General features: G+C 43.1%; 1 protein-coding gene across 1 annotated transcript in view; it reads left to right on the top strand.

Annotated features, from left to right (window-relative positions):
• Positions 1–25,534, top strand: part of LOC129708122 (dynein axonemal heavy chain 9-like) — a 295,482-nt gene that overhangs the window by 65,521 nt on the left and 204,427 nt on the right. The window contains exons 28-33 of the mRNA XM_055653686.1: positions 2,116–2,220; positions 15,458–15,615; positions 19,191–19,329; positions 21,274–21,561; positions 24,225–24,435; positions 24,936–25,063. Of these exons, the coding sequence (XP_055509661.1) occupies positions 2,116–2,220; positions 15,458–15,615; positions 19,191–19,329; positions 21,274–21,561; positions 24,225–24,435; positions 24,936–25,063 (1,029 nt within the window). The remainder of the gene's footprint in view (positions 1–2,115; positions 2,221–15,457; positions 15,616–19,190; positions 19,330–21,273; positions 21,562–24,224; positions 24,436–24,935; positions 25,064–25,534) is intronic.

Below are 25,534 nucleotides of genomic sequence, written 5' to 3'. Positions count from 1 at the left end.
GCATTTTTGTGTTCTGGAAAGTAGTCCTTTGCTCTGAACTCAATATTTTCAATGTAGAGAGACCATCTAGTTAGCAGTGAGAGCAGTGTTCTGGATCAGCTATGTCATCAGGCTTCTGAACGACCCTTCCACAAGCTACGGTACTGTCCAATTCACATCGACTCTGTCCATGGAACTGGTGTATTACAGTGCTGAGAACTATATTCTTCACTCTATATCTTCTCCTTTGCTCTATATTGAAATTGAGTTTGGCTTAATTGTACTTATGTATCAGAGAAAGAGGAAAGACACATCCTACGCTCCATGGATGCTGTCTCACCCACTGAGTTTCTCCAGCATTTTTGTCTACCTTCGATTTTTCCAGCATCTGCAGTTCTTTCTTAACCAAAAAATACTAATGTTTTACACGGTGGTTGATGCCTGGACCAGCCACGTGTGGGAATGTAGGAGAAGCAATACAGTAGCTATTTTTAAAAGACATTTAAACCCTCACATGACAGACAGGGAGTGGAGGGATATGAAATGTGCAGGCTGATGGGTTCAGTTTAAACTCACATCATGGTCAGGGCAGACGTGGTGGGCCGAATGGTCTGTTGCTATACTGTTCCATGCTCTAAAAATATGGTGGAATACTTCAGACTTTAAGAAAGTCTAAAAAGTAATTTTTACTTACTCAGTTAGTTTGAAAGTTTTTCCTGGTTGTCCTGTCAATTGTTGCCAGATAATCAATTTGTTGTTAAGTTAAAAACAGGTGATTCATTGCAGAATGAAAGAACTGGCTTCCACGCTGATTAAAATGAGAGTGCTTCTGTCTTACTGCATCAGTCCAAAATAATTAAATGTTTGACATTCGATATTTATGATCTATTTTTACAACTTCATATAGCCATTTCCATTATATCTATTGACATAATTTCCCAGTTGGGCCGGGTACTGTACAGTGAACAGATTGGTATGAATAATGAGCAAACTAGAATTAAGGAAGTAGAGTCTTTACGATACAATGAGTGTCGCAGTGTTGAATTGTGCCAGAATGTAGAAACCAAACATTTTAATAACTGATTGAGGGACACATTTTATATCACATTCATGTACTTGTTATTATGGCAGGCATTTGACAACTTATTTTTAGCTCGTTAAATCCTCTGCTAAATTGGCCTGCAAAAAATAGTTTTGAACATATTAAATGTTTGTATGATATAGTTACAGATAATGTCAAAACTTATTTTTTAACACTCTGATAAAGACACAATTAACACCACAACTACACAATTTGGTTTATATTGTGGCGGTTATCCAAATATATCATCTTGATTTTTAAATGTAAAAATTAGTTAACATAAAAGCCTTTGTTGTTTTAATATTAAAGTTTGCAACAGTCACCGTGGGAATTGTAATTAAGTAATTTTGAGGACCAGCCAACACTTGTACATTAAAACTAAAAAAGATCTTAAGCAGCACATAGACTGCAGCACAGTAGTGCCTCATTACTGATCTAATTAATTGGAGCTTTAATTAGTAAATCATTCTAGGATTGCATCTTTTGCACCTATTTGAGAGTGATTTAATATCTGTTTATCATCTTCTCAAAAATATGTAACTTTCAGTTGCATAGAGCTCCCTTCACTGTCGTGACAACAAAGACATTGAGTCTACGGTGAGGTTTAGACCCATAACGTTCTAAGTGACAATGTTACCACTAAGCCATGACAGCAACAGTAATTGTATTAATTAAGCTAAGGCCAGCTTTTGCTTCATTTTCTCTTATGACAGAAGATTTTTTCAGATTGCCAGGAGTCCACCCTATGAGCCTGCATTAAATGCAGTGAATATTTTTCCAAACTCAGATTAATACACCAATTAAGAAACCACCAAACAGAATGAACAAAGGAACTAGGAGATCAAATAAGAGAAGTGTGTCCATTTGGTGAATTTCATCCTTGCAACATGTTAGAATAATGAGACAAATGTTAATTTCATGTGCTCGGGTAATATTTGCTCTGGTTGCCCAGGTACCAGCTGCCTGCATGGCTTTGGTGAGTGCTGCAAAACTGTATAAAGGCAGTAAAGATGCCATAATGTTAATTGTCTGTTTTTGTTTTGTTTGTAATACAGTCGTGCGGCAATATTTACAAAGGCCTCGCACAGACAGGCGCCTGGGGTTGTTTTGATGAGTTCAACAGGATTTCCGTTGAGGTTCTCTCTGTTGTAGCTGTACAGGTAAGTCGAGACTTTTCATTCATTGAAACATCATGAGGAGGCCATTCTGCTCACAGACACCCTTGCCATAGCTGTATGTACCCTGCGTTCCCTTTCAAATTGAACGAGTCTCCTGCTGCCACTGTATTTGACCTGTCTATCTGGATGTTTTAATATCTTGATGACCACTCTTTCTGCATTCTCCTGCCCTATCATTGGTGCAGACAATTAATAATCAGCGAGGAAAGCTAACCATGCTGTCCTGTACACCTAGTAGTTCCAACCCTTTTAGCTTTGGAAAATCCCTGAAACATCACTAGATTGGTCCATGTTTCGGGTCGAGACCCTTAGGCACATTAGGCATGTTTTTTCAGCATTTGGAATAAAGGTCCCTCACCAGGAAATTGAGTCATACACGTCCACTAAAGGAATTGGAAGGGTCTAGCCTTAAGTCTGGGGGTGGTGTAGATGATTGTAACCAGATCTGTTCTGTGAGTTTGTGTTGGAGATTGGAGATTCCAGCATTTTTATCTCGTTTGCTGTTTATGAAATCATTCAAGGAAACGTTTACAGACGGATTATCCTCCATCTAATGTAGTTAGGTGTTTGTTAAAAATGTCTTATTTTAAAAGCATGAATATTTTGTACAGCGTGCCTCTGGCCTGAAATGTTTCAACAAATTGTTGTCCTCCTGAAGATCATCTGGTTTTCTGACAGGAGCCTTGATTTAAAATGTCATTCAGTCCATTGACAGTGTGCAGGTTCGGATCAGGATGGGTCCATCTCCCATTTTCCCATTTGACACCGTCCTTTAAAGTCAAGTCAAGTTTATTTGTCACATACACATTCGAGATGTGCAGTGAAATGAAAGTGGCAATGCTCGCGGACTTTCGTGCAAAAGACAAACAACCAAACAACCAAACAAACTATAAACACAATCATAACACACATATTCTTTTACATAATAAATAATGGAAGGAAAAACGTTCAGTAGAGTTAGTCCCTGGTGAGATAGGCGTTTACAGTCAAGTCCAAGACGGAGAATTTTACAGTCCAGACAAGCAAAGAGAGAGAATTTCGTTGCTTGTACCCCAGTGTGACTTTAGGAATCTTAGTGCAACACTGCCATAAAAGCCTGGCAGGAAGCATCATGGGCACAGTAACTTGAAAAAAACCCTTTCTGGTGACATCCTGCAGTCCAATAGGAAGCAGAATGCTTCTCAACTGCTGAGAATCTTGCCTCTTTGTTGTGCTGTTGTCATGCATTGTTGAATACCTTGGACAATGTATGCCATGATGCCATCTAACTGTATGCCATTATTCCTGGGTTTCACCATCACTTTAAAGCTCACAGCAAGATGTATTGTATTGTATTCAATTTATTGTCATTATCTCGTATTAGAGACAACAAAATGAATTTTCCTTACAGTCACGTATCATAAAAAATAATAATAGATAAATAAATAAACCATATTAAAATTAAAAAAAAAACACAAACACAGAAGTCCACGACACAACATAACCACAACACAAAACAGAGGTACCAAAGTTGAGGAAGGTTCCATAGTCCAGCCAGCCTCCCCGCCGATCTTCCCAGATGTTCACCCATGGTCGAGGCCTCCCGAGCACCCGCAGTCGCCCGCCATGGCGACAGATATCTACTGTCACATGTTATTCCAATTGCTTTGAAAGGATGAGTGAGGTTCATTAGTTAATCGTTGCTTTGCACCTTAATTGGGCCATTACACTGAGATCTGTGTCTCCCCAACTCTCCCTTCTAATTGTGTCCATGGTCCTCGATCATCCTGCTTTGAATTAGGCTGTACCAGAATCTGTCTCCAAAATGCTGGTCTTTGTGCCGAGAAGAATTAGTCCTTACGTAGCATCCTATTTTACTGAGTGGGATTTATTTTTGAGAAATATTTGAATTTGGATGAATGGTAATGGCTGTTGATATAATTAGAAGTGCCATTGGGGACAACGTATTATTGCCTGCCAAATAGTGTGTGTGGGGTCATTAAAGGGTTAAAATTAATTTGTCTAATTGGAATCTCCACTGTAATATTTGGAAATATCTCTGAAAGGGCACCTCTCACAAATAAAGAGTTCAAATTCACTTTGGCATAACGGGGCCTGTAAATTTTGAAAGTCAGTTTGGATGAGTCATAACTTTGTAGCAGACACTTTTTCATTAGTTGCCCTTTTGGAGAGCGTGAAGCAGCAGGAGACCCTTTGAAGCAAACTGACCTGGAGAGAATGAATGAATGACATTCGTGATACTGCAGTTGCTGCCTTGTGGTATTTTGCATTGCTTTATGATTACCAGCTGTTGCAGGAGCTCCATCACTCTTCAAGTCTAGACTTGTTTTTTTTTCTAGAAGCTAGCATCAGTGTAGTTACAGCAACTTGCATACAAGAAATGAGTAATCTGTACTAATCCGCTTTGTTCACCAGAGTAGGTGTGCATTTCTACCCTTGTTATTAACCAAAGAGAGCTTTAATACATACTGCACACTGACATAGTCATAGAGTGATTCAATGTGGAAACAGGCACTTCGGCCCAACTTGCCCACACTGGCCAACATGTCCCAGCTAAACTGGTCCCGCTTGCCAGCATTTGGTCCAAATCCCTCCAGACGTGTCCTATCCATATATCTGTCTAATTGTTTCTTAAATGTTGGGATAGTCCCAGCCTCAACTACCTACTCTGGAAGCTTGATCCATACACCCACCACACTTTGTGTGAAAAAGTTACCTCTCAGATTCCTATTAAATCTTTTCCCCTTCACCTTAAACCTATGTCCTCTGGTCCTCGATTCACCTACTCTGGGCAAGAGACTTATGCATCTACCCGGTCTAATCCTCTCATGATCTTATGCATGTCTACAAGATCAGCCCTCATCCTCCTGCACTCCAAGGAATAGAGTCCCAGCTGACTCAACCTCTGCACATAGCTCAGACCCTGTAGTCCTGGCAACATCCTCATAAATCTTCTCTGCACCTTTTCCAGCTTGACAACATTTTTCCTATAACACAGTGCCCAGAACTGAACACAATACTCTAAGTGCAGCCTCACCAATGCCTTATACAACTGCAACATGATCCCCCAACTTCTATACAATACTCTGGCTGATGAAAGCCAATGTGCCAACAGCCTTTTTGACCACCCGATCTACCTGCAACCCCACCTTCAGGGAACTATGCACCTACACTCCTAGATCCATCTGCTCTGCAACACTGCAGAGCCCTACCATTCATTGTGTAGGTCCTGTCCATGTTAGACTTCCTAAAATGCAACACCTCACATTTTTCTGCATCAAATTCCGGGAGATTGGTTGTGTCTTCCTTAGTGAAGACCGAACCAAAGTACTCCTTTAACTGTTCTGCCATTTCCTTGTTTCCCATTATAAATTCACCTGTCTCTGACTACATTCATCTTCACTAATCTTTTCCCTTTTTACGTACCTATAGAAACTTTTACAGTCAGTTTTTATATTCCCTGCCAGCTTTCTTTCATGCTCTCCCCCCCCCTCTTATTTAACCCCTTTGACCTCCTCTGTTGTTCTAAATTTCTCCCAGTCTTCTGGTCCATTTGGATTTTTTTCTTCTTCACAAATATATATTTTTTCTTCCCAATATTAATCTCCTTCAGCTTGCATCGTCAAATAGCATTTATCGCATGGTTCTCCTAGGTGCTCTGGTTTCCCTCTACATCCCAAAAGAATAGAATAGAATAGAATAGAATAGTTTCTTTATTGTCATTGTAACATGAACCATGTACAACGAATTTAAAAAATGTCAGCCAGTCAGTGCACCATTCAAACATTTCTAAAAGCTAACGATACATACAAGGTAAAATATTAAAAGATAAACAACTAAAATAAATGTTAGAGCATAAAAGCATGCTAGTTCAACTCAAGTTGAGTTTATAGCAATGAAAGTCTTGCTGGCAGCAGCATTACTCATGTACTCGTTAAGCACACAAAAACATTAGTTATACATAACCATACATACATTCCACATAAATGATGTAAGGAAATACAAAGAAAATCACTGTGCAACAAAACAAGACATTAGTGCAAAACACAGTTAAATAAAAAGACACAAGAAACTATAGATGTTGGAATCTTAACCAAACTCAAAATGCTGGAGTAACTAAGTGGGTCGGGGAGTATCTCCGGAGGGGATGGATAGGTGACGTTGTACGCTGAGACCCTTCTTCAGACTCCACTAAAATAAACAGGTGACAAAAGAACAAGTCGATGGTGGTGCATGTGGTGGTCAGTTGTCGAGTCAGATTAGGGTCGCGTGTGTTGGTTCAGGAATGTGATGTTTGCAGGATAGTAGCTGTTCCTAAACCGTGCGACGTGCGACTTCACGCTTCTGTACCTCCTGCCAGGTGGTAGTAACGTGAAGAGGACATGGCCGCTCTGACTCTGCAAACTGTAGAATTGAAGTTCCCTAAATAACACCTGAATGGAAATCCCAGAAGCAAACCAAACTGAGGGGGTGAGAAGCCGACTTTAAATATCACTGATAGACGGAGCATAGGAAGGCACAGCAGTTAGTGTCGCTGCCACAGCTCCAGTGACTGAGTTTTGATCCTAACCTCCAGTGCAGTGTGTGGGGAGTTCTTTTTGTCATTGAATGGGTTTCTCCTGTGGTGCTTCAATTTCCTCCCACGTATCAGAATGAGCTGCTTGGTAGGTTAATTATCTACTCTAGCGTGGGTGGGCAGCAGGGGAATCGGAGAAAGTTAATAAGCATGTGAGAGAGAATAGGTTTACAGGGAAATAACTGGAGGAATGGGATTGATGGAATTACGCTGAGTTTGAACATAAACAAAATAGGCTCCTCGTAAAATATTAAATAAGGGAAATAAATGAAGCATCCATGCTCTCTGTGTGGTGTGGGACTCTCCTCTGCCTTCTTCAAACACATTGTGCACAAACATAAAATAGTGGATGCTATTTTACTTGAGAATGTTACTACGGCATTTGACTAGGTTCCGCATGGTAGAATGCTCTGGAAGGTTAGATCCCATGGAAGTGAAGGAGAGCTAGTTGAATCAACAAATAATTTGCTTCATTGAAGGAAGCAAAGGTTTAAAGGTGGAAGGTTGCATTTCGGACTGGAGGCCTGTGACTAGTCTGTGCCTCAGGAGTATTGGGCCCATTGCTTTATTATCTATATCATTCATTTCGATGAGAACGTAGTTAGCAAGTTTGCAGATGACACAAAAGTGGGTAGAATGTAGATAGTGAAGATGGTTGTCAAAAATTGCAGCAGGATCTTGATTGATTGGCCAGGTGGGCTGAGGAATGGCTGATGGAATTTAATTCAGAGAAATGTGAGGTGTTTTGGGAGCACTAACATGGGCAGAACATACACAGTGAACAGCAGAGGGATCTCGGACCTAGGTAATTAGTTCATTGAAAATGGCATCACAGGTAGATAGGGTGGTCAAAAAGCCTTTTGGCACATCGGCCTTCATCAGCATTGAGTATTGAGGTTGGGTGGTGATTGTTGCAGTTGTATCAGACATTGGTGAGGCCGCATTTAGAGTATTGTGTCCAGTTCAGGCTCTCCCGACGAGCAGTGGGCCCGACTAGCTCTCTGTGGCCAGAGATGGAGGGCTTGCCCCATGAGGGCCATGACCTGCGGAGAGGCCGATGAGATCAGGACGGAGCCTCGAGGCCGGAGTCTGGAGGTCAGGCCGAGGAGGACGGGAAGCGTTACCGAGAACAAAGGGGACCCAGAGTAGGGAACCAACAAGAATTATGGCGGGTCCGTCGGGGGAGGAGGGAGGAGGGGGGAGGATTGGATGAAGAAGGCTTTGTGGTGGCTCTTTTGTGTACGTTGAATGCAAATGCAAATAATTTCACTGCTCCTAGCTAGGTACAACTGACAATGTATTATTACCATGTTGTGGGAAAGGTGTTACCAAGCTGGAAAGGGTGCAGAGAAGATTAACCCAGATGTTGCTGGGACTCGAGGGCTGAAGCTCTTGGAAAAGGTTGAGCAGGCTCGGACACTATTCCTTGGAGGGCAGGAGGATAAGAGGGGATCGGATAGAGGTGGGTGTATAAAATCGGGAGAGGAATAGATTGGCTTGGCGCACAGAGTCTCTGACCCAGAGATGAGGAATTGAGAACTAAGTAGATAGGTTTAAGGTGAGGGGGGGAAAGATTTAATAGGAATCTGAAGGGTGAAAATTTCACACCAAGGGTGGTGAGTGTAAGGAACCAGCTGCCAGAGGAGGTAGATGAGGCAGTTACTATTACAACGTTTATGAAACATTTAGACAAGTACATAGATAGGACAGGTTAGAGGGAAATGGGCAAAACTCACGCAGGTGGGATTAGTGTAGATGGGACATGTTGTGGGCACATTTGGCCGAAGGGGCTGTTTCTGTGCTATATGACTCCATGACTGTGACTAAATCGTTTAGATGTGTACAATGGGAAATAATTTTGGCTCCCGCTTCCTGAATGATCAAATTTTATGTTTTACCACCAAGCTTTGCCATTGATAGTTTGGTCTCGCTAAGGTGAAGGAAACAAACTCAGCCATATTTTGCTCAGTAAACAAATGCTTGAGTTTAATATCTAAATATCAGGAGGATTAGTGCATAAGGGCTGTGTGTTTACTTTAAATATCAAGACATGGCCCCAGATATTTTAGCCTATACACGAGGAATACTATTAATGCTAATTGCATGGGGCGAAACATGAAATGGAAAATTCCTGAAAGCCCATTAATTATTGGTGTTGCCATCTTTCGCCAGAGGTTGTTATTTTACCCACCAATGTTCCATTGCTTTCAGTATCATTTGTTGGCTGAGTCTACTACTTTGATGATTGGTGTGGAACTATAAGAGGGAAGATGAGTGAAACCGGAGTTCAGGAAAGAGCAGGAGCATTTGGAAAACTGTGGTTGATGGGAAACGGTCAGAAGATGATCGTTCTAAATTTAATGAGTTATTGATGATGATGGGGTTGTGCTGCTGCAAGCAAAATTGAAACCGCACCACTTTGAAATTGTATATCTCTTGTAATAATGAGAGCGGGAACATGTCTCTGAGGATGTGATAAGTACAGGCCGTGGCTTTTCACTTTCTTTTGTGCTAATAGAATGGGAAGACTGATAGATTTAAACTGGGAGGAATGGAGAGGGGGAGAAGGGAAAGCAGTGGAGCAAACAAAATTCCAGAGAGAATGGTGATTTTGATTTACAGGACCTCGTAAAAGGGAGTGGATTGTACTTGAGGGGTGGTAAGAAACACACTAATGTGCAGGAAGGAATTGCAGATGCTGGTTTAAACTGAAGATAGACACAGAATGCTGAGGTAACTTAGCAGGACAGGCAGCATCTCTGGAGAGAAGGAACGGGTGATGTTTTTGATCAGTCTGAAGAAGGGTCTCGACCCGAAACGTCATACGAACCTTCTCTCCAGAGATCCTGCCTGAACCGCTGGGTTAATCCAGCATTTTGTGTCTACACAAGAAGGATCGAGGAACTCCCACCCAGAGGAGCTGTGGGTCACTAGGGACCTCCAGGAGAAAAGATGAAACGGCAATCAAACAGCCGGATATTCCTGTTCACGGAACTGGTGCTGGAACAGATGGGAAGTAAAAGCAAGTTCACCAAAACATCCTGATTGTTTTGCATTCTCCAAGGCCCAGTTTGTGACAGCGAGTTAGAGTCCTGATTGCTGACAGATTGAAAAGCAGGATCCCAGCTCAATATTGTGTGTGAAATATCTGCTGATAGTGCACCGTGTCCTAACTGATTTGCAGAAGCAGTTCTGTTGCAGTTGACAGTGTGACTGAAATGCAAATTTATTGTCACCGGTGATGTTCAGGATTGATATCTTCGACCCTTTATTTGACACTGAATTGAGTGCTGTCTAATAAATCAAAGCTGCATCCAGCAGCATTGCTGACTGTGCATTGGGAGCTTGTGATTTACATCGGCAGCAGATTTATTGTTGTATATATTACTGTAGAGTAACAAATTCAGGGGGGGGGGAAGCAGCTCATACAGATAAAAACACCCTCTTTGATCAAAATCAAACTCAACGTCGTGAAAGATATCAGGGATGCTGAGATGTTTGGCTGTGGTGAGCAAATGATTCTTACACTGCATTGCTGAAAGTAATAGTTAACTCCCATGATTACTCCTGCAGGATCCACATATCCCAATGAATTTTCAGATTCAGATTCAATCTTTATTGTCATTGTGCAGTGTACAGTACAGAGACAACGAAATGCAGTTAGCATCTCACCCAGAAGAGCGAACATTGAATAATGAGCAATAAATATATATACGTACATACAGTAGTAGTAGTGCAATTTCTCTGGGGGAAGGAGTGTCCGGGGGGGGGGGGAGCAGCTATTCCTGAACCTGCTGGTCCGGCAATGGAGAGACCTATAGCGCCTCCCACCTTTCCTCCTATAAAATGGCGTTTCTGATATAGCTTAAGGATTTGCTTTGCACTTTACCCCATTGAACAATGGATGAATGCATTGAGGATTATAATCTATATGAGGTATGATTACAATGAACTTGTCACAGCTTTGCTGCAGTCCATACAATGTCGCCGGTTACTTGAACTAGTCTGTGCATCCAGAATAACAAGTTTGCAGCTGAACATTTAAAGTACGTAGAGTGATCAAAGAAATCATCCCACAACAATACGACAGCACTATGATGTTCATTTAAATTAGAGTTTTGGCAGAATGGTTCTTAGAATAGCCAATCTATTGGTGAATTGGAAAGCAAAGTGATGTATTGATTGGGGGGGGGGGGGGGGTGAAAGGTTAGAAGGAATGGAGAGTTGTCATTGAGGAAGGTTGACATCAGGAATACAATGGGAATAGGGGAGAGGGAGAGAAACCACAATGGGCAGGTAGTAAGCAGAAAGAAGAAGAATTACGTTGAGTATTTGATAAAGGAGGAGTGTGAGACCCAGGTTTAGCAATGGGGAAAAATACAATGGGGCCCTTTACAAAGAAGCAGGGTTGGGAAACAAAATGTCCCGGTTGAATGATGTGATTGAAGGGGGCGGCACGGTGGCGCAGCGGTAGAGTTGCTGCCTTACCGTGCTTACAGCGTCGAAGAGCCGGGTTCGATCCAAACCACGGGTACCGTCTGTACGGGGTTTGCATGTTCTCCCCGTGACCTGCGTGGGTTTTCTCCGTGATCATCGGTTTCCTCCCACACTTCAGGTTGGTAGGTTAATTGGTTTGGCATAAATGTAATTTATCCCCAGTGTGTGAAGACTAGTGTTGATCTGTGAGGATCGCTGGTCAGTGCAGGCACGGTGGGCCGAAGGGCCTGTTTCTGCGCTGTATTTCTAAACTAAACTAAAGTAGAGTGCGATCGATGCCCAACTCTGGGCTCGAAGAGTGCGCAGCAAATTACACTCGGAACTTAATCTACGTGGCTGCATTTTAAAGTATATTTTTTCATTCCTGTGCAAAAAGGTGTTTAGTATAGGATAGAGATACAGCATGGAAACAGTCCTTTCGGCGCACTGAGTCCTTGCTGACCATTGATCACCCGTACACTAGTTCTATGTTAGCACAGTTTCACAACCTACACACCAGGTGCAATTTACAAAAGCTAATTGACCTACAAACCTGTAGCTTTTTGGAATATGGAAGGAAACCGGAGCACCATGGTCAAACCCATACAGTCACAGGGAGAACGTACAAACTCCGTACAGACAGCACCTATAGTCAGGATTGAACCTGGTCTCTGGCGCTGTAAGGAAGCAAGACTACTGCTGAACCACTGTGCCATCTAAAGGCTGAAATACTAGTTATGGATGGTTACTGTGCAATATATATTTTTCATCATACGGCTTACTAATATGATGATTATCAATATTTCGATGTGAACCAGTGACCATAACTGCTCTGAAGAACATGGATCACATTATTGAGGACATCCGAGAACCGCTTCTGAATGCAAGGCTCAAGCCATCAGATTGTGATGGCATAAAGGAGGGAAAGAAGATAGACACAAAAAGCTGGAGTAACTCAAAGGATCAGGCAGCATCTGGAGAAAAGGAATGGGTGATGTTTCGGGTCGAGATCCTTCTTCAGAAATAGACGCAGGTGCTGTCTGTGTGGAGTTTGCAGATTCTCCTCAGACTGCCTGGATTTCCTCCAGATGCTTTGGTTTTCCTCCACATCTCAAAATGACGGGGTTTTTTTGCAGGCTAATTGGCCACATTAAGTCACCCCTAATGCCGAGGTGAGTGGGAGAAACAGTGGTGAATCAGGAATGTGGGGAGAAGACAAAAATGGGATTAACGTAGGATTGGTGTAGATGGGCTCTTGGTGGTTGGTGAAGGGCCTGTTTCTTGTTGTATATCTCTGTCTGTCAGCCTGACTCAATGAGATCATTCAGCCCATTCTGCCAATGGCATCTCCTTGAAAGGTATACCTTATTAGTCCTATTGTCCCATCCCTATGTCTAGTTTTGTCATCAAAGTGATCATCAAATTTGTTTTCACCATCCTTCTAACAGTGCATACTGTTCTATGACAGCTTGTCTGATTGCCCAGAAAGTTAATCAGACAAAAACCTTTTATGGATCTATGAGGTTGCATGTGTCCAGATTCCTATGACAGGTGTTAATGCTGAGGTTTATTCCATATCATATAATTTTAATCGAATTACAAGTGTTGTTGCACTTGCTCGAATGCAGAGCAATGTGAAGAATAAAGGAAATGTGAGTATATTTTCCAGAAACTGTAAAACTGAGATAATTAAAATCCTGGAATTGTGGTGAGGTTGATGGTTTTTCCAGCACAGCTCTGAGCCCGGTGACACGTTTGCAGTCAGTCTGGTGAGGCTGTATTTAAAACTATCGCCAGAGGGAGCTGTCTACTGAGCTCAGCAACCACGCATTTAAGTAATTGAGTCCGAAGACTACGTAAAGCAGGCCTCCCCACTACACACCTACGGACTTTTTATAGGGGGACTGTCGAGAGCACACTGACCTACGGCATCACTTCCTGGTTCGGGAGCTGCAAGGCGTACGAACGGCACCAACTGGACAGGATAGTGAAGACCGCAAGCAGGATTATTGGTGCTCCACTCCCCTTCCTGCTGGACATATACAGGAAGAGATGTATCAACAGAGCCATCTCCATCATCAAAGACCCTTACCACCCATCGCATGACATTTTCTCCATCCTCCCATCTGGGAAGAGGTACAGGAGCATTAGCTGCAAAACCAGCAGGATGCTCCTCAGCTTCTTCCCACAGGCTATAAGACTGTTAAATGGACTTTGCCCCCTGCCAAATATCGCGCACAAACCCCCACACTGCAGCAGAGCCACTGTTGTGCCGCTGCCGGTCGGAACGGCTGTTGAATGTTTAGTAGAGTGTTAAATTTGTTCATGATACATGTATTTTTTATTTCTATTTATTTTTTCATGCACACTGAATGGACACTGGTTGAGCAACGTTTTTTTGTTTCCCCTGGGTATGCGAATACTCAGGAAATGACAATAAAGATATACAATACAATACAATACAATTCGGGGGGAAAAAATGCTGCAGATGCTGAAAATCCAAAATAGAAACAGGAAAGGCTGGAGATGCTCAAGAGGTTAGGCAGCGTCTGGAGAGAGAAATGTCAAGCATTTGCATTTCAAGTCGGTGATCTTTTATTGAAAGAAAGGCACAAAAAGTTGGAGTAACTCAGCGGGTCAGACAGTATCTCTGGAGAAAAGGAATAGGTGGCGTTTCAGGTTGAGACCCTTCTTCAGACTGAGAGTCAGGGGAAAGGGAAACGAGAGATATAGATAGTGATGAAGGGAGATATAGAACAAATGAATGAAAAATATGCAAAGAAGTCACGATAATAAAGGAAAGAGGTCATTGTTAGCGGTTTGTTAGGTGAGAATGAGTAGTCAATGAAACTCAATAAGACAACTTTAAAGCTGGTACGTTAGGGTGGGGGAGGGATGGAGAGAGTGAGGTGCAAGGGTTACTTGAAGTTAAAAATCTCCCCAATGTGTACCTTGAATACCCAAGTTTGCTGATATCAAATTTTAGCACCAAAAGCAGATTTGAAATGCTTGTGTTTTATTTACACCGTTACTGTGTCCAGTTTATTATCCCGTGTGATCCCCATGGGTAGAGTTAGTGAGAAGGGAAGTACCTGCATGGAACCTGTGGGCACACTTAACATCATGGAAGGATCTCTACTCTTCCTCTGCACCCCTGTGTGGCTCCAAAAGCCTCTGTCTGCCCCATTGTGACAAAAGGCCTTGGTCTCCTGACCTGTAACAGGCATAAGATGTGTTATGCACAAAAGCATTTAACATTTTCAGATGTCTTGTCCACCTACATTCCTAGCTTTTGCCGCAGAGCTGGGCCACTAGCAGACATTGACTTTAGTTTTAGCATAAGGATATAGCGCTGAAACAGGCCCTTTGGCCCACCGAGTCCGCACCGACCAGCGATCCCTGCACTTTAATACTACCCTATGCACACTTGGGACAATGTTACTTTTGTACATTTATACCACACCAATTAACCTACAAACCTGTACGTCTTTGGCGTTTGGGAGGAAACCGAAGATCTCGGAGAAAACCCACGCAGTTCATGGTGAGAACGTACAAACAGACAGCGCCCGTGGTCAGGATTGAACCCGGGTCTCTGGCGCTGTAAGGCAGCAATTCGTCCGCACTTTGTGAGCGAACATTTACCACACTGAGTTTTTAAGAAGGAACTGCAGATGCTGGAAAATCGAAGGTACACAAAAAAGCTGGAGAAACTCAGCGGATGCTGCAGCATCTATGGAGCGAAGGGAATAGGCAACGTTTCGGGCCGAAACCCTTCAGGTTTCGGCCCGAAACGTTGAAGCGAAGGGTTTCGGGCCGAAACCCTTCAGGTTTCGGCCCGAAACGTTGCCTATTCCCTTCGCTCCATAGATGCTGCTGCACCCGCTGATTTACCACACTGAGACCGGCAAGTTTTAAGTCCCCAAAATAGGTGCGAATTAGTGGAACGCTAATGTTTCAGATTCAAAACGTTGTGTTAAAAGTTCCCACTCCTGATACCTAGATGCAAAAATGTGGAGGGTTAACTAGGAGCAGGACTGAGAATGAGAATGTGCTACTGGAGTGGAGGCATTCGCTGATACACAAATCCTCGGGCAGGATTAGAAGACTGTGCTTTCTTGCTGTCCCAAATTTGGAGCAAGTTGTCAAGTCCCTGTGTTGTTCCCACAGGTGAAATCTATTCAGGATGCAATCCGTGACAAAAAATCCCGCTTCAACTTCATGGGCGAAGAGATCAATCTGTCCATGTCCGTTGGGATCTTCATCACAATGAACCCTGGATACGCCGGACGTACAGAGCTACCTGAGAACTTAAAAGCCCTGTTCCGGTAAGTGTCCACATTGTACAAACCGACTGGGATCAATTGGTGGCGCAGCGGTAGAGCTGCTGCCTTTACAGCGTGGAGACCCGGGTTCGATCCCGACTACGGGTGCTGTCTGTACGGGGTTTGTATGTTCTGCCCATGACTTGCGTGGGTTTTCTCCAAGATTTTCGGTTTCCACGTACAGGTTTGTAGATTAATTGGCTTGGAATCGGTGTAAATTGTCACTAGTTTGCGTAGGGTTGTGTTAATATGTGGGGGTCGCTGGTCGACACGGACCCGGTGGGGCGAAGGGGCTGTTTCTGCACTGTATCTCTAAACTAAACTAAACTAAGGAGGAACATCAGGTTTGTGAATGTTGCATTGCAAATTGTCTTGCAATCGTGAAACCGCGCGGCGCCCCGGGATTTTGGGATGTACAAAATCTTTGCGTGCCATCTGCAAATGACGCGCAAATAACGCCCAAGTGGGACAGGCCCTTAAGTGTCACACGAGAGGCCTGATTCCCCACAACGCAACCCGTTTCCCAATGCAATATTCTACCACTCACCCGCTCCCCCAATGCAACCCGTCCCGCCAAGTGTCATGAAAGTCTTTAACGCTTTACTCAATGCTGGCAGCAACACAACTCAAAATGGCTGTGCACACACAGTGTCTACAGACAGGATAAACTATATACAAAACATCTCCCTTTGTCCTGTGCAGGGCCACCTGCTGTACGGGAGGAACAACGGTATCAGAGAGGGGGAGATCAGGGGGGATGGTGAGCACAAGGCAGGGATGGGGGTTGGGGCCGGCGGAAGGCAGGTAAGTGGACTGAGGCCGAGGCGATGTCTGGTGGGGGGGGGGGGGGGAGGGGTGGTGGGTTGTCATGGAGACTGAGGAAAGGATCAGAGTGAGGAGCCTTGGTAGCAGAGTTGGTGAGGATGGGAGTAGGGAAAATATATAAAGATGTATAGAAAGAAAGCTAAGTCAGTTCAGTGGGCAGAGCAGACATCGATTAACTGAGGTATACAGCAAGGAAACAGGCCCTTCGACTCAACTCATCCATGCTGAGCAAGATGTGCATGTATGCTAATCCCATTTGCCTGTGATTATCTATGTAAACCTTTCCTAGCTCGTACTTTTCAAAATGTCTTTCCAATGTTGTAATTGCACCGGCCTCCATCATCTCCTCTCAGCATTTGCACTACCTCTGTGAGAAACACTTGCCCCTCAGGTTCCCATTCAATCCTTTCACCTCACCTGAAACCTATGCCTTCAAGTTTTAGATTTCCTTACCCTGGGAGAATTCTCCCTGCCTGAAGCCGCTCGTATTTTATGAACCTTTATAAGGTCACCCTCTTCCTTTCTGGAATATTTGTCCCCGAATTCACTTAAAAAATAAATTTGCAATGTCGTTTTAGTCTAACATCATCAACAGGCTTCCTTGGGAACCAGACTTTAGAGATGGAGTGTGGAAACAGGGTTTGCCCGACCAATGACCACCCTGTACACAATGACGCTATCCTACACACTAGAAACAAGTTACAATTTTTACCAAAGCTAATTAACCTGCAAACCTGCACGTCTTTGGAGCGTGGGAGGAAACCAGAGCACCCGGAGAAAACCCACGCGATCACAGGGCGAATGTACAAAGCAAAGCTAAATAGCATCCAACTTAATTATCACTGGCCATGTGTAAGGTGCCAGATGGCATGAGGACAGCAAATGTTGTCCCTTTATTCAAGAAAGGCAGCGGGGATAAACATGACAATCGCCACCTGTGACTAATATCACTGGTACGGGAGTTATTTAAAAAAAAAAAATCCTGAGTGTGGGGATTAATCTACATGTGTAAAGGCAGGAATGAATGAACCATAGACATTCAGCTTGGCTTTATTACAAGGAGATCTTGTTTAAATGATTTTATTATTTTGAATGAGAGCCTCAATGCTCACTGGAATTTCCTTCTTGCTCATCTCTACTCCTCTTCCCTTCTTTAATCCTTCTGTTAACTAAGTTCTTGGCCAACGTTCCTACAACCCTAATTAAGCATAGAATGGTTTACTTTGTTAAAGGCCCCATTATCAATATCAGTAATGTCAAGAAAGCAGCAAATATTTATACTCAAGATCTCTTCCTTGCATCTCTACAGTATATTGGAAATGGCAATGGTTTGGAAGATGACTTATCCCACAATAACACTGTTTCAATAAGCTCTTCCCTATCCATGTAACACACTTCCTACATCCCCACCTCTTGTATCATATTTCAGAAGAACAATATTTCTACAGTTTAAATTTTCCAATATGTCCTGATATTGCTCTGGACAAACTTTCAGTAATTGAATTTTAATAAAAAATATAACACTGTAGATGTGTGTTGGATATGAAAGAGCAGCAAAGGGACAATGTTTTTTCAAATGATTCGAAAGTGCCTGTTTTAAATGATCTATAGCTGTATTCTATCTGCACTCGGTACATGCTGCTTTGTACTCTGTATTCAAAGGGACCAAGTCAATTTCACTGCATGACTTGGAAGGTAGTGTATCCTTCTGAATGGCACCTGTGGGTATTAGTGCTCAGAAATGTCATAAGGGTTACATAACTTGCTCAAGTCAAATTCATTTTTTGTGGGGGAACTCAAGGTGATGGACAAATCATGCACACAAGACCTCAAGCTTCAAGTTCCTGGGTATTTTTAACCAGTCAGGTTGAGAATTATGGTTTACAAATCTGAAATGTAAATTATATATTTAAGAGGGAGTTAGATGTGGCCCTTGTGGCCAAGGGGATCAGAGGGTATGGAGAGAAGGCAGGTACGGGATAATGAGTTGGATGATCAGCCATGATCATATTGAATGGCGGTGCAGGCTCGAAGGGCCGAATGGCCTACTCCTGCACCTAATTTCCATGTTTCTATGAAAAGGACAAAGGAAAAGGGAGTTATAACTGATAAATAACTTGACATGGGAATTATCTTAAATTCATACTATTCTGAAGTATCAAATGTGGGTTTACAGTTCATTTAGAGTCATAGAGAGCCATACTGTGTGGAAACTGGCCCAACTTGCCCACACTGGCCAACACGTCCCAGCTACACTAGTCCCACCTGCCCACATTTGGTCCATATCGCTCCAAACCTGTCCTATCCATGTACCTGTCTAAATGCTTCTTAAAATGTTGGGATAGTCCCTGCCTCAACTACCTCATCTGGCAGCTTGTTCGATCCACCCCCCACCCTTTGTGTGAAAAAGTTACCCTCGGATTCCTATTAAATCTTTTTCCCCCCCTTTTGTTCGTAATGCCGACCTAGAATGCTGTAACTGATGTGCATTTCTGTCACCTCCACGCTGTGATAAGGCAGGTCATTTAAAGCCACAGCACACAAAAATGCTGGAGAAACTCAGCAGGTGCAGCAGCATCTATGGAGCGAAGGAAATAGGCAACGTTTCGGGCCGCCCGAAACGTTGCCTATTTCCTTCGCTCCTTAGAAGCTGCTGCACCCGCTGAGTTTCTCCAGCATTTTTGTGATACCTTCGATTTTCCAGCATCTGAAGTTCCTTCGTAATCATTTAAAACTACTGACTTGTTTTCCAGACCCTGTGCCATGGTGGTCCCAGACTTTGAATTGATTTGTGAAATCATGTTGGTTGCTGAAGGTTTCATAGAAGCCAGGCTGTTAGCCAGGAAGTTCCTCACCCTGTATCAACTTTGCAAAGAACTGCTTTCCAAACAGGTATGGCAACATGGTTTGTGGTGTTGAAGGAATCGTGTTACATTATTTTATTTACATGATTTTCTGAACACCTACAGCTGCTGACCTTAGTGCGTGGTTCGTAGCTTACAAAATGTAAATGTGATTTGGTGCAGATAATATGGGGGAAAATGTTCTGTTTATCTTGTGCCTCATTGTTAATTATTCGGAATGCTTCCCTCGTTCCTCTCGCTGAACAGTCTAACTACAATGATGTATCAGTGAGAACAACTCAAGCATACAAATCAGACTTGGTGTTACTGCCTTTCACACTTAAGCAGTTTAGAATTTAGACTATACTTGATGTATTCCTCCCTGCGGCACTGTAACTATATCATTGTTTGAGACTGCAATTTGAGATTTATTTGGTCCGATGCCTTTAGTAAGCTTTATAATTTCTCCAGAAACCTTTATGTTATTTTCCATTGATACCGGATGCCATTTCTTGCACCACTCTCCCCACCACTGAAAACGGAGGGCTTTCGAGGCCTAATATAAAATGCAACTGAATAATATAAGCAGTAATATCGATCCCATCACAAAATAATCATTTAATGTTTTTGTTTGCAATATTTCTAGCATGTATAACTTATTGAAGTCAGAAGATCCTCTTAACTGGAATATCTACAATTAGAAGCTTTCTTTTCAAACAGATATCATTGAAGTCTACAAACTGATTGCTAATGTAGGACAGGCTCAATATTATTAAGGCTGTATGCTGCCTAAACTAAACCCTTTATAATGACAAAGAATTTTCACAAAGGAATGATTTAAAAAAAAAAATCAATAAATGCTTTAAAGCTGTTTTCATTGAGTACCCTTTGATATTCCTTTGAAGCAAATGCATGTTGAGCCAATTGTAGAGATGGGGTTTTGCCTGGCAGTGAGATTCCTGAACCTGCTTGAATTGCACAATTGCATTTGACTCTTCACTGATGTTAATGCAGAGTAATAAGGTATGGGACCATCAAGAGACTTACACTAATGAAAGCAGATATTGATTGCTGTTCCCCCCCCCCACTGCACACCTAAGAATTCAGACATACTTTTACATTTATCATTATTGATTTTAGTTTCACTGACGTTGTACCACTTAAAAGAAATCCCAAAAGCAAATGTAATCTATTATTGATGAAATTAACAATTCAGAAGGCAAGCTTAGTGTTAACTCAAATAAAATTACAATGTAGAAAGGATTTTCACGATTAAAGGGACAATGAGGCAAGTAAATTATGGGTGAAACTCTTTAAATTCCTCACTAGAACTGTTTAATCTCTGAGATGAAATGGTTTTGTGTGATATTCATAGTGAGCCCATTAACATGTTTGCATGATGTTTACTTGCCGTATGCATAAGGCATCATAGAATTTAAAATAAAAATATTATATACATCACCAAATACCAAACAAGAGATATAGATTGTGCTGTAGAGAGATCTAGAATCATTCTATATCACTCTACATTACTGTCTATATCCCTTGTTTCCCTTTCCCACGTCTAGTGTAAAGAAGGGTCTCAATCCGAAACATCACCCATTCCTTCTCCCCAGAGATGCTGCTGTGCCGTTGAGTTACTCCAGCATTTTGTGTCCACCTATCGCACCCTGGCTTTGTCCTGCTCCCACCTCTCTTCTAGCTTTCCACAATAATCAGTCTGAAACATAGAAAATAGAAAATCGGTGCAGGAGTAGGCCGTTTGGCCCTTTGAGCCAGCACCTTCAATATGATCCTTAAGATCTGAAGAAGGGTCCTGACCTGAAACATTGGTTAACCATGTTCTCCAGAGATGCTGTCTAACCTGTTGAGTTACCCCAGCACTTGGCATTTTAATAAAATAAACCCGCACCTGCAGTTCCTTGTATTTAATTATCTTCCTTGTGGTTGATTTTTTTTAATCAAATGCACTCGGGAATTTTCCTTTTGCTAGGATCACTATGACTGGGGGCTTCGTGCCATCAAGTCTGTGCTGGTTGTGGCCGGGTCTCTGAAGAGAGGTGACCCAGATCGCCCCGAAGACCAGGTTCTGATGCGAGCCCTTCGAGACTTCAATATACCGAAGATAGTATCTGATGATGTGCCCATTTTCATGGGTCTCATTAGCGATCTCTTCCCTGCGCTGGATGTTCCAAGGAAGAGGAACCTTGACTTTGAAGGTCATGTGAAGCAGTCCATCATGGACCTTAAGTTGCAGCCCGAGGACAATTTTATTTTAAAAGTAAGTCAAAGTTTCTTGCATTCATTTTGTTTATTTTGTTTGTTGGAGAATTTCAGCTGAAAGCGATGGTTGAAAGTCCATTGATCAGAATGGGATGAGTGCACAAGAGACTATGGATGCCATCATTTACCACAAAAGGCAAACTGCTCAAGGAACTCAGCCGGTCAGGCAGCATCTGTGGAAGCAGATGGAGTCCACGTTATGGGTTATATAATGATGTATCTGTGTACTCATCCATATAATAATCAGCATTTATAAACTAAGGCCCCGAATCAGGGCCAAGAGTCTGAAAAGTAGCAGCATCATTAATTCTGAGTTTATCACGTACATGCCCCCCATAGAGGAGAAGGAATGATTGGACCAGCTCTGGGAACCCCAGGCCCATGCACTGAGAACACATGAAAACTCAATGTCAATGGTGGAATAAATGTGCCTGGACCTCATTCCGGGAGGCTGAGGGATGATCTTATAGAGGTGTTATAAAACCATGGTGGGAATAGTATTGGGCCTGTAACACTTGCGCAACTTTTTCGGCGACTGCCCGCGCCTGTCATAGGTCATTACAGGTCGCCGAAAATATTCAACAATTTTCAAAATCCAGTGGCGACCAGAACAAGGTACAACTCTTTGGGCGACTACTCACGACCATACAAGCTTCACTCCGTGACATGTCACCAGAGGGTCACCTGTATGGCCGTGAGCGGTCTCCTAGTCACCCAAAGAGTCGTAACGTCTTTCTGGTCGCCGCTGAATTTTCAACACATTGAATATTTTCAGCGACCTATGACGGGTGCCGGCAGTCGCCCGAAAAAGTCGCGTAAGTGGGACAGGCCCTTTAGGGTGAATGCACAGTCTTTTACCCAGAGTCGGGGAATCAAGAAGCAGAGGACATAAGTTTAAGGTGAGAGGGGAAAGATTTAATAGGAACCTGAGGGATAACTTTTTTTATATAGGGATATGGGCCAATCAGAATTAGAATTAGATCCTTTATTTGTCATTCAGACCATATGGTCTGTATGAAATGTCGTTGCCTGCAGCCATACATACAATAATAAACAACAGAACAGACAGCAAACACAAATTAACATCTACCACAGTGAGTCCACCAAGCTCCTCCTCACTGTGATGGAGGCAAAAATTTTAGGGCTGCAGTCTCTTCCCTCCTCTTCTCCCTCTGCGCTGAGGCGATACCCCACCGGGCGATGGTAAGTCAATCCCGCGGCTCACCGAGCTCCGCGAACGGGCCGGTTCAAACTCCGCGGCCCGGGGGTGGTCGAAGATGCCGCCCTCCAGTCCAGCGGACACAGCTGTTGACGATGTCGTCCACTGGCCCACGGCCGAACCCCGGACTAGGCCGCCGCCGCCAGAACGCTGTCTCAGCCACCAGAGCACCGTTCCAGCCCCGAGCCGGGTCGCCCACACGTGAGCGCCATTCCACCCTCGAACCAGGCCGCCCTCACGGGAGCATCTCAGCCCCGCGCCAGGCCGCTCTCACGGTAGTGCCGTTACCCTCGAGCTGGGCCGCCGTCACGGGAGCGTCTCAGCCCCTCACGGGAGCGCCGTTACTCTCAAGCTGGGCCGCCCTCACGGGAGCGCCGTTACTCTCGAGCTGGACTGCCCTCACGGGAGCGTCTCAGCCCCTCTCCGGGCCGCCCTCACGGGAGCGAGCCCAGGGCGAGTCCTGACAGGCTCTGCCTCCGGAGCCTCGAGGTCGCCAGCTCCGCCATTAGGCCTCAGCGCAGACGGAGGCGGAGAAGGGGGATACGACAAGAAAGTCGCATTCCCCCGAAGAGAGAGACAGAAAGCCCTGTTTCAACCCACCCCCCCCACACATAACACAAACCTAAAAACCAAAAACTTAACTAAACAAGGCGAAAAAAAACCACAAAAAAATAAAAACAAACGGACTGCAGGCGAGCCGCAGCCGTTCACCAGCGCCACCACTACCGAAAAATTCCAGGCAGGTGGCACTAGTGAAGATGGGGCATCTTGGTCAGCATGGGCAAGTTGGAACGAAGGTCCTGTTTCTATGCTGTATGACTCTACTACCTCATAAACTATACATTTGGTCACCCGTGGAACCATCTGTGGGTTCCACATTGGCATCATTAGCCAACTTGATCCCATGGGACTGTTTATGGTTAGGCACTGTGGCTAAGGTGGAATCATTAACTGAGATTTTCTAAATACCTCCAATTCTGCTCAGATCACTGTGGATTTGGAAAACAAGAAACTATGGACAGTTACCCTAATAGCTGTCATCGTAAAAGTGCTAGAATCTATTACTAAGGAAAATGGCAGGATCTTTAAAAAAAGCAGTCAACGTGGTTTTGAAAGGAAAAGCAGGCTTGATATTCTTTGTTGGTGTTCTTTGAGGAAGCAAGTAGTAGGATCGATAAAATGAAACGGTATATTTGAGTTTCCATAAGTTAACGTGCTAAATAACAGATTAATAGACAAGGTAAGACCTCGTAGAGTGTGGGCAATAGATTAACATGCACAGAGGATTGGGTAACTAGGAAACTATGCGTTGCAAATGGATCATTTTAAAGAGACCATCAGTTGAGTCCTCAACTCATTATTGAGGTCTCAATGAGAAAATGTTATCTATATGTATAATCTTTGTTTCTTGGCTTGTTATTGTGCTATTTCCATTTTTACAGGTTGTTCAATTGGAGGAGATGCTCGAAGTGAGGCATTCTGTGTTTGTTGTGGGAAATGCTGGAACCGGCAAGACTCAGGTCCTGAAGTCTTTGTACAAGACTTACCAGAACATGAAACGACGACCTGTCTGGGCTGATCTTAATCCTAAGGCTGTCACTAATGATGAACTCTTTGGGATCATCAACCCAACAACCAGAGAATGGAAAGATGGTGTGTAACAAGCACATGAACTGGCTCCATCCAAATGCCACCATTGCAACTGTGCACTAACTTCAGTAACATTAAGCCAGCTACCTGATTTATTTATTGAATGAATGAACGAGAGATATATTGACATTCAGCATTCAATTTTGCCAATGTTTCTGCATTTAATTTAAGTCTTTGTATGACAACATAGTTGATAGTCTCATGAGCGTTTGATACAAGTAACCAATGTAAAATACCGTAACCGTTCATGTCCAATCTTGCCATTAAAGAGATACATACACTGATTATCCAAGTTTGCATGTGTGAAGGGTATGTACGCAAGATACTGGAGTGTAGCTATCATTTGTTCAGTAAACCTCCTTTATCAAGGAGGGATTAAGAACAGCAATGCTGTGAGAAGAAAAAATATCTAATTCAATTCAGAACTGGCAGGTGATATTATCTTAGCCCCGAATCACCTGCATTATCTAATGTAAATGTTTTTCTCTCTGTTAAATTTTTAGGGCTGTTTTCAAACATAATGCGTGAACTAGCAAACATAACCCATGATGGTCCCAAGTGGATTGTTCTAGATGGTGACATTGATCCGATGTGGATCGAATCTCTAAACACCGTCATGGATGATAATAAGGTAAGTCGATATCTGCATCCTGACCTGCACCATTGTTTGAAGAACAAATGATGAGAGAAAAGCTGATTAACAATAGGTTAAAAATAAAGGGCTGTTACACAATTAATCTGTAGCATCCTGATAGAATAATTGCATTAATAGTCAGATAAATCATAAAGGGCTAATAGCTGAATGCTCTGCGCTGACATTTATTGGGAAAGACAAGGGTCTTTACTGGGTTATTCCGAAGGTGAATTAATCTTTTTTCAGTATCCCTAACCAGAGTCACTATTTGAGTGAGCAATGCACTATACTCAGGTGAAAACTCCCATTGCCGTGGAACTTATTGTAACCAATATACATCTGCCTAATGCACTGCCTGGTCTTGGATTTCAGTGCTAAGATGCTTTACTTATAAATTTCAGTATCAAAAGAAGCTTGTCTTATACCTTGTGAATGTTTTTGAAGTTTCAGGCACAAACGAGGCATCAC

Source organism: Leucoraja erinacea, chromosome 23 (genome assembly GCF_028641065.1).
Source record: "Leucoraja erinacea ecotype New England chromosome 23, Leri_hhj_1, whole genome shotgun sequence".
NCBI lineage: Eukaryota > Metazoa > Chordata > Chondrichthyes > Rajiformes > Rajidae > Leucoraja > Leucoraja erinaceus.
This window is presented reverse-complemented; position numbering and strand designations above follow the sequence as displayed.